We start from the raw sequence: 9,398 nt of genomic DNA on the forward strand, positions 1-9,398 counted from the left end.
AAACAGTTTGGAGCATATGAATTGAGGTAGTTTTTGTGCATAAGTGGTGGCTATTTTCAAGCACAATTACATTTTTTTGGAAAAATATGTTTTAAATATACAACTTAACTACTTTGTAAGACATAGTAAAGTAGATTTGGGATAATTGAGTTTATGAAAATGTGGAAAGGTTGGTCACTTTTATGCTTGCATAGAGATGTTTAAATAAATGACCACGTTCTTTCATTCATAAAGCAGGAGTTTTCTCATCCTTTATGACCACATTTCTATCTATCTCCATATGATGCATTTTGTTTTTGTGGTCAGTGATTATATCACTGCAGTATTCCCATTTTCCCAGCTGATTGAGATGGAAAATTAATTAAAATCTGCTTCTCCAACTTTTTGTCATCCAACAACGGGCACATTGAGAGCCTACAAGAGAGATCTGGTTAAACTGGTTAAACTTCAGATGGAAACCAATTATAATGCACTTGAAGCTGGCTCTAAAGAAAGAGAAATCTACAGTGTGGAAAATGAGCACAGTGTACTGTAAGTAATAGTAATTGTTATGGGAATGTGAAAAACTGAAAATTCCTAGAGAAGTGCAAGTGGGAGGAAAAAATATTCTTAGTAAAAAGAAGATGGGAAGATGAAGAAGAGGAGTAGTAATGTGACATAGAAAAAATGGCGAAGATGATAAGAAAATGGAGGTACCAAGAATTAGGAAAAATAAAAGACTATGAAACAAATGTAATACAGTTTTATAAGCAAAAGGTACAGTAAATGCAGAGAAAGGAGAGAATAGAGCATGGAGAAATGCTCAATAACCGAAAAAGGAAGTGAGTGAACCACAAATAGCTACTACCAGAAAGTTGGAAAGATGGTTAGGGAACAGAAAAAGAAAGGAAGAAGTACAGGCAATATAAACACTGGAAATTATAGTGGAATAGGGCAGTGAAAAATGGGGAAGAATATAAAATGAACTGAAAGCTGAAATCATTTTATCATTGACACTAAGAAAATATTAAATGCACTTTTTTATTTTTAAGACACGATTAGCATCCCGAAGGGCACTGCTTCTCCAATGCACTAAAAGCTTAAACAGAGCAACAGACAGCATTGGTAGATCTCATCGTATAGCAGCTGAAACTGATGCCATTGGCACCGATATTATAGAGGAGCTAGGTGAGCAGAGGGAAAAGTTGGAAAGGACCAAAGGACGGGTAAGTTCTTCTATATTCGCTCATCAGTAAGTGTATGAAAATATGCCAATAATATGTAGACATAAGTACACCACTAAATCAGTCCTCAGATTGTATGTAGTGTGTTTGATTTGCTCTGTATTATTTAAAGGAATAATTATTTTAATAATAAATTCTGCTTTAAAACTAGTTATTGTACTTATTATATCCCCCCCCCAATAAACTTATCAATGCAGTTTGTATTGCACCATTGGAACACTTCGAATAATAAGTGTTTACTAACTTAAATAGCCCATTCCCTTGCAATCCTCAATCTTTGCATTTTGAAGATTACATTGCCCTCAATGTTTCTAATCGTTTCTTGTTCATCCATTACATTATGCTTTCCAACCCTCGATACACTAGTCTTTGACTGCATTCATGCTACTGCAGCCATTTTTTTTCTTCCTGTCATAATAAAAGACTTGATTCAACTGAACAAAAAGCAGATCGATTGTGTCTTGTAGAGAGAAGAAGGTCCATTTAACTCTCGCACTAAAATCACTGACCCTTTGTTATATATAGGAATGGCATAAAAAAAAGCAGATCATCATAATTTCCTAGACACTGTCACCCAGTTAATGGACATCTGCATTTAAAGGGAGAATCACTGGAAAATCATGTGCTGGTCTGCTTTTTTAATGTGAGTTATATTCATTGTGAAGGAGAGCGTTTTTCCTGACTGTCAGGAAAGTGTTGATAAATGTGATAAAACTCAGCTGAAAATCCATTAAGACTCATTAGGAAATTAATTAGTTTGAATTTTTATAAATTCCCCTTATGTCGTGCTAATGGCTACAACATTCTAGTATGCCTATGGGAAATTCTACCCTAATTGTATTTTTTTTTTTAAATTTCATAAGTTGGTGGACACAAGTGAGAATCTTAGTAAAAGCCGAAAAATCCTGAGATCCATGTCACGGAAGTAAGTACTATTCTTGAACGTTGGTTTTTCTACATTGTACTGTTACAATATACATAGAGATATGAATAAGGACTAGTATTCATCCTATTATCTACATAAAAGTTATGATACACTTGTGATAAGTTGCAGCAGTTATCCCAAACTACAGACAGTGAAATAAATAGAAGTTACTGAGCCTGCAACAAAGTGCATTTAAGGCTTCCTAGTTGTTTAACCTTTGCGAATACCATATGCTTTGCACAGACTTATTAAAACATCTTCCTGGTCGTCTTCTGTGCTCTCCCTCGCTTACTTTGCTAAGTGCATATCTCCCAACTGTCCCTTTTGCAGAGGGACAGTCCCTCTTTTGACAGCTCAACCTGCAGTCCCTTATTTGTACTGGAAAGTCCGTATTTTCTCTGCACTGAACAGACAGAAAAAGATAAAAAGTTTCTAACTTAATTGGCTTTTGGCAGAGAGTCCAGAACAGCTAACAGGTGCAAATAAGATACTTTGAGATAAGAAAATAAGTAATTGTAATATTTTCAAACTTTCATAACTTGCCAAATTTTGTAAAATGAACATGGTAATTAGGGGGTGTGACCACAAAAAATGGGCGTGGTCAAAAATGGCATCGCGCTACACCCGCCAAATGTTTTTGTCCCTCTTTTTCCTTCCAAAATGTTGGGAGGTATGTAAGTGGAACATTCAAACAGAGGTAGACTTCTGTGAAAATGTAGGTCCATTAAAGATGAACATATAGGTACCTAGGAAGTAAGTTACAGAGATGAAGTTTTGTTCGTCTCTGGGAAGGGGACATGAATGAGAAGGAAAGTAATAATTATGGGTGGAACATAAGGGACAGATATACAATTCAGTATGTACATGGAAATATTTAAAGGTTTAAATTACTATTTTAAGTTTCATTGTGGAAGTGATCAGGGCCAGTGTAAACATTTGTAGAATGGGGCTTTAGAACAGCAATGGCTGAAAGTTGAAGGAAGAGTGTATTGTAGTGGATGGAGATTGTTGGTAGAGAGAAAGGTTACCTGTTAATAGTAGCTTTCTTTTGAAAATAAATGAGACATCCATGCAGATACAGTAGTAGTAGTTATGAGTAGGGATGGGCGAATTTTTTCACCTTGTTTCGCCGAAAAAATGACGTCCATAGACTTGTATAGCGTTGTGCGTCAAAATAAAAAGATGAGCTTCAAAAAAAATTTGCCGCGCGACAAAAGTTTTTTGACGCCCATAGACTTCAAATTCATTTGAGTTTTTTTTTTTTTTTTTTTTTTTAAACTCCCATAAATGCCCATGAACTCGAAATTTGACCAATCGAAATTAATTAAAAAACTTAATTTATTTTAAACTCGGGTGAATAGGATCAACCCGAAAACTTGAATCAAATTTAAATCTAATTTGATTTGAGTTTTAAAAGCTCTCAGAAAAAAACTCCAATGTTAGTAAGGCTGCAAACATCAAATTGATCCCTGAACCTCTCCCATTGACTTATACAGCAATTCGGCAGGTTTAAGGTGGCGAATAGTCTAATTAGAGTTATTAAAGGGCCAGAGTATGATAAAATGATAAAAGATTTAATCGAATTTGGATAACTCCCCTAGTTGAATTTGACAGTTTTGGCGATTAAAAAAAAACTTGAAATTTTGAAATTCTAAATTTCTCAGCTCAGATTACTAAACACACTCTCCAGCCAACAGCCAATGAAGAGATGGCATTGCTGGTTCCCATAGAAACTCTGCTTTAGCTGTCTGCTCCCATTTTTAAATCCTAACCCCTCTCCTGAGCTCAGAGTAACCATTACAGTGCTCAATCGAATGAGTACTTGTCATCATAGTAAATTCTGCCTGTGTTTGCGTGCATTCTTTAATTGCATAAACTTTACATCGCATATGTGCTGTTTACAGATATAAATGGACTGATGATAGGTCAGAGTGAAAATGGCCCCTGGGAGAAAGCTATTTGTTTTAGGGTGGTGGCACACGTGCAGATTCGGGTAGTCGCCCATTGACAAATCTCCTTTTCTTCAGGCGACTAATCTCCTCGAAATGCCTTCCCGACGGCAAGAATGTGATTCGCCGGCAGGATGGCATATGGAACGTTTCGGTTTTCTGAAGTTTCCTCGTGAGGCAACTTCGGGTGACTTCAGAAAAAAAATGTTCCGACACGTGTGCCACCACCCTTAGGGAAATGTAATGACTGGCAAACGGAGAGGATGTATGCAGTACAAATAATGCCATTTGGGTGGGGGATATGTGCCAAATTTACAGTCATATGAAAAAGTTTGGGAACCCCTCTCAGCCTGCTTAATAATTTACTTCATTTTCAACAAAAAAGATAACAGTGATATGTCTTTCATTTCCCAGGAACATCTGAGTACTGCGGTGTGTTCTGAACAAAGATTTTTAGTGAAGCAGTATGACCCATGTGGCCCCCCCGAAAGTCACTGATGTCCAACTAACTATATTAGAAACATTTTTTATTTTGCACAGCCTATGTATTTACCCAGTTTTTATTTTTATACTGAACAACTGAACAATTCCTTTAAGGTGGCCAATTGCAAGTTGTGCTTCTGTTTGACTCTCCTCTGAAGAGCGACAGCATGGTATCCTCAAAGCAACTCTCAAAAGATCTGAAAACAAAAAATGTTCAGTTTCATAGTTTAAACTATCTCAGAGGTTCAAACTGTCAGTTTCAACTATAAGGAGTGTAATCGAGAAATGGAAGGCCACAGGCACAGTTGCTGTAAAACCCAGGTCTGGCAGGCCAAGAAAAATGCAGGAGCGACATAAAAGGAGGATTGTGAGGCTATAGGAGGCGTCTAGAGGCTGTAATATCTCTGCTGGGGTGCCCAAATATATGCACCTGTCTTATTTTGTTATGATGCATATTGCATATTTTCTGTTAATCCAATAAACTTTTTGTCACTGCTGAAATACTACTGTTTCCATAAGGCATGTTATATATTAAAAGGAAGTTGTTACTTTGAAAGCTCAGCCAATGAAAAGTCTTTATTTCTTACATGGCCAAACCTAAATAGCAGTTAGCATAACCTATACCATCTATGCATGATAGCAGCACCAACTGTTTCCCTTTTACCTTTTTCTGTTCTGTTTTTAGTTTATTTTGGGTTCTAAAGGCACCTTGAACTATATATCTGTACTCTTGCACACCCTGAGGCATGTAAGAAAAATTAATAAGCTTATGCTTTGCCTAAATGTTATATCTGACATACTTACTGTTACATATAAATTTGAAACCTGCAGTCTCTTATTTTAAACATTTATTTGTGCATTTCATTCATGGTGTAAATTCATATTAATACATCCAAACAAAGCTTTTAGTACAACACACCACAATGCCCCCACCGCCTACCTCATGCTGGCCGCTCCTTCCTGAAGCATTTCACGCTATTGGGCGCTTCTTCAGGTGAAGCACCCAATAGCGCAGTACAGTACAGATCGGCAAGCAACATTACAATATTTTTAGAAACAAAGCTATGCTCTTCAGTCTAGCATCATTTAGTTATCTAAATTATGGTAAAATTTGCAGAAACGACACAAATTTAACATATTTAATCCTCTTGCTCATTTCTTTTTAGAATTGTGACAAACAAGCTTCTGCTGTCGATCATAATTATTCTTGAATTTGCAATCCTTGGTGGCTTAATCTACTACAAATTCTTCAGCAAACGCTGAGCTTTTGGATCTTCTACAACAACTCATCTATTTTTTAATAAAGAATGTCATCTGGTACACTAAGATCTGTAACGGCACTGTTCTGAATTGAAGAGGAGCTACATTTGAGCCATTAACTTCAAAAGCTGCTGAGCCATATTATTGGTCACTTTACTATTTTTTTTTAATTTTCCATATGACTTGTTATGTCCTGGTGAAATGGATATTTTTTTTCTGGATCATGACCACAACGATTGTCTGTGAATGGCAAAGAAATTTCTGATGAGGAGTCTTCTCATTGTATTTATACTGATATTTGATGTGATCCAATTTGGCTTGGATTCATTTATACTGTATATAAAACAGAATTATTATAATCAATATTTGCTTTTCTCAGAAAGTTTTGTTTTGGTGTATACTTTAAAGGAATATTTATATTTAATAATAAGGGAAGCAAAGGGTGTGGTTTTAAATGTGTACCAATGAGATAGTAAGAACATTTAGGAGTTTTATTTATTTGAAGTGGAGCCTAACAACTATGCACTTTATGTGACTGGCATCATACTTTCTAGGGTGGAAAGAATGGCTCATTTAAACACCTACATTTATTTGTACAAATTAAAATTTTATTCTAGTTTTTTTTTTTTAATTATCCAAAGGTTTCTTTTCCAAAGTAGAAATACATTATTTATAAAATAAAGGGGAACCAGAATGTTTAAAGAACATGAAAAGCTTTAGTCATCGGGGGTGCCCGTTTGTTAGACGCCACCCCATTGACACCAGATGCTTAACTCTTACACTTCTTCAAAAAAAGAGCACACTGGCTTATGGAAATGTTTTCAGTGCACACTGTCGCCATCTTTCCCTAGGTTCCTTTGCCTGTTTAATCTTTGTGCATGTACTTTACAGAATATTTTACAAAAGGTGTGAATTGTGCATGCATCAAGTATAATTCAGAGGCCAGATGAGCTTTACTTAGCAAGAAATTACATCATCCTAAACATTAAAATAGGGCAATTTGCATTACAGCTGCAGGGCAAAGTGAGCACAGGTTAGACAATGGGTAAACGGCTAAGGAATGCATTTGTGTGCCCTGTGAACCACTATTCGATTCATTCCAATTTATGGAATGATAAAAGAATGTTCACTGTTCCATAAAACTGAGTTTTCATGTTCGCTGAACTTTCCACTAATATGGAATGTTCGTGTGAATGAGATGTATGTTTAAGAGTTTGGAAAGTTTAGCAAAATGTTCAAATTATTTGGTAAATTAATATTATTTGATAAACAGATTAGATAAATATTTTAAACTACTATGTAACCATTTAAACTGAAAACCAATAACAATTCTGGGTTTATATAACATAGTAACGTTTTCATGCTGCTACTTACCAATTTCATTGTTTTTTTTATGAGGCATTGATACTAATTTAGTTAATGTTTAAAAAACAGTGTTTCTTTCTTTCTCCTCTTCTGCCACTCTCCTGTTTGATTCAAGATTGGAATTAAGGTCATATTTCGATCACTGTGGTCATTGAACAGCTCCAGTGAATAAATGAGAGCCCATACCTGTTAATGCAGCAAACAGGGTGATCTCAAATTTATTCCATGCTGCTGGAGACACTTAACACAAGATCAAATGTTTCGGGACCACATGGCCCTTCCTCATTGATGCTCTGTTCACTGAGGAAGGGCCATGTGGTCCCGAAATGTTTGATCTGGTGTTAAGTGTCTCCAGCACCATGGAATACATTTGGGATCTGCTGCATTAATAGGTATTGGCTCTCATTTATTCACTGGATTTACAACTGGCGTGTGGCTAGGCCAGTGCTAATACTTGTCCCCTCACTTGACTTTGTATGTCATTGAACAGCTGACACATCATACTGCTACAAAGCTTTAATGTCTGAAAAAGCAATATTTCGCCTTCTTTTACACTTCTTACCTCACCAGTACTGTGATGCACCACAGACATCATATTTCCCATTCTCATGCATAGGATATAGCAATTGAGGAAAGGTATTTTGATCACTATTTGTCACAATAAAAGAACATCAGTAATTTAAATGCTCTATTTGAGATCTGGCCATAAAATACATAAGATAATCACTTAGTGACTGAAGTAATAGGAACACAAAAATAAAAGCCAATTTCTTGTACAACATCTTTACCACAGATGCAGAACCAAAAATTGGATTTATGTACTCACTGTTAAATCCGTTTCTCTGTAGTCGACAGGGGGACACAGGAACAAGTGGGGTAAAGCTCCATCCCTCCAGGAGGCAGGACACTTTCTTAACAAATGAAAAGAGGGGGTGTGCCAGTAATCCCTTGGCTTTACCCCCGGTACTTCCTATACATACCTTAGTTGGTACCAAAAGTTTAAAATAAAACAAAAACCATGACGAAAGTAAAATAACAGGAAAATTATTCCAGCTCAAAAAAAGCATTTCAGGTGGGAAGTCCTGTGTCCCCCTGTCGGATTTAACAGTGAGTACATAAATCCAATTTTCTCTGCAGTCTCAGTGGGACACAGGAACAAGTGGGGACTTAACAAAGCAACCCCAAAAAACAAAAAAGGGAGGGTAAATGATAATTTGAAAATTTCCTCCATTAGGTCTGCACTACTGCGTGCTGCCAAACGCCTCCACGGAAGCGAAGGTGTTGAAACGATAAAATTTTATGAACGTGTGAACTGTGGCCCAGGTCGCCGCTCTACAGATCTGCTCTGCCTTAGCCGAATTGTGCCATGCCCATGAGGATCCCATCGCTCTCGTGGAGTGTGCCTTAATATGGAATGGTGGTGATCTGCCCTTCGCCACATAGGCTCTTCGAAACGCTTCTCGAATCCATCTTGATATGGTGACCTCCTGAGGCAGGACACTTAAAAAAACGAAGGTATGTAGAGGAAGTACCGGGGGTAAAGACAAGGGATTATTGGCACGCCCCCTCTTTTCATTTGTTAAGAAAGTGTCCTGCCTCTTGGAGGGATGGAGCTTTACCCCACTAGTTCCTGTGTCCCACAGAGACTGCAGAGGAACAGTATAATATAAAAATGTACGAGAAAAAACCTATAACCAACTAGCTCTTGTAAATAATTTTATATAAAGGAAAGTATTATTTTACATTTTTGGTTAGTTGCCTCATAATTGGAATAGGTAGGATATAAAATGAAGGGCTGTGCTAGTGAGGTACAAGGGGTTAAAGCTGCACCGAGAAGATTGGTGGATCCACTTATCCACCTGTGTAGATTTAAGAAATAGATAGGTGAAGGTGCGCTTCTGGATGTCGATTGCCTAATTGCCTAGAGAAAAAAGGGAAAGAAATTTCCCGATAGTGTATTAACCTTATACAAAAGGGTCATTAGTAATCACGGAACTACTCACAAAGTGATTGTCGGGTTGTTCGTTTTTACTAGCGGGTCTGTCCTCGTCGCAGGTCTGTTAGATCACAGTGACAGTGTGCCTAACAGGAAAAAAACAGGAACATGTGCAGAATTGTCAGTGTGTTGTTGGGGGAGGATGGTGGATTCTGCTTACCGGAAACTCTACTTGGCAAACGTCTTGTAGGCAGATG

General features: G+C 37.0%; 1 protein-coding gene across 1 annotated transcript; it reads left to right on the forward strand.

Annotated features, from left to right (window-relative positions):
• The first annotated feature begins 666 nt into the window (after window positions 1-666).
• vti1b.L (vesicle transport through interaction with t-SNAREs 1B L homeolog) lies at window positions 667-6,203 on the forward strand. The gene is made up of 4 exons (XM_041581264.1): window positions 667-756; window positions 1,032-1,205; window positions 2,087-2,148; window positions 5,747-6,203. The coding sequence occupies exons 1-4, from the start codon at window positions 667-669 to the stop codon at window positions 5,841-5,843; spliced, it is 423 nt and encodes a 140-aa protein (XP_041437198.1). The 3' UTR covers window positions 5,844-6,203.
• The last annotated feature ends 3,195 nt before the right edge of the window (window positions 6,204-9,398 follow it).

The sequence above is a fragment of the Xenopus laevis genome, chromosome 2L (assembly GCF_017654675.1).
Source record: "Xenopus laevis strain J_2021 chromosome 2L, Xenopus_laevis_v10.1, whole genome shotgun sequence".
NCBI lineage: Eukaryota > Metazoa > Chordata > Amphibia > Anura > Pipidae > Xenopus > Xenopus laevis.

Bases quoted from the DNA above. Each gene is read 5' to 3' on its own strand.
- vti1b.L (XM_041581264.1), top strand. From the start codon at position 667: ATGGCGAAGATGATAAGAAAATGGAGGTACCAAGAATTAGGAAAAATA. The intron at 1,206-2,086 runs GTAAGTTCTTCT...AAATTTCATAAG, and splicing joins TGGAAAGGACCAAAGGACGG to TTGGTGGACACAAGTGAGAA. The intron at 2,149-5,746 runs GTAAGTACTATT...ATTTCTTTTTAG, and splicing joins CTGAGATCCATGTCACGGAA to AATTGTGACAAACAAGCTTC.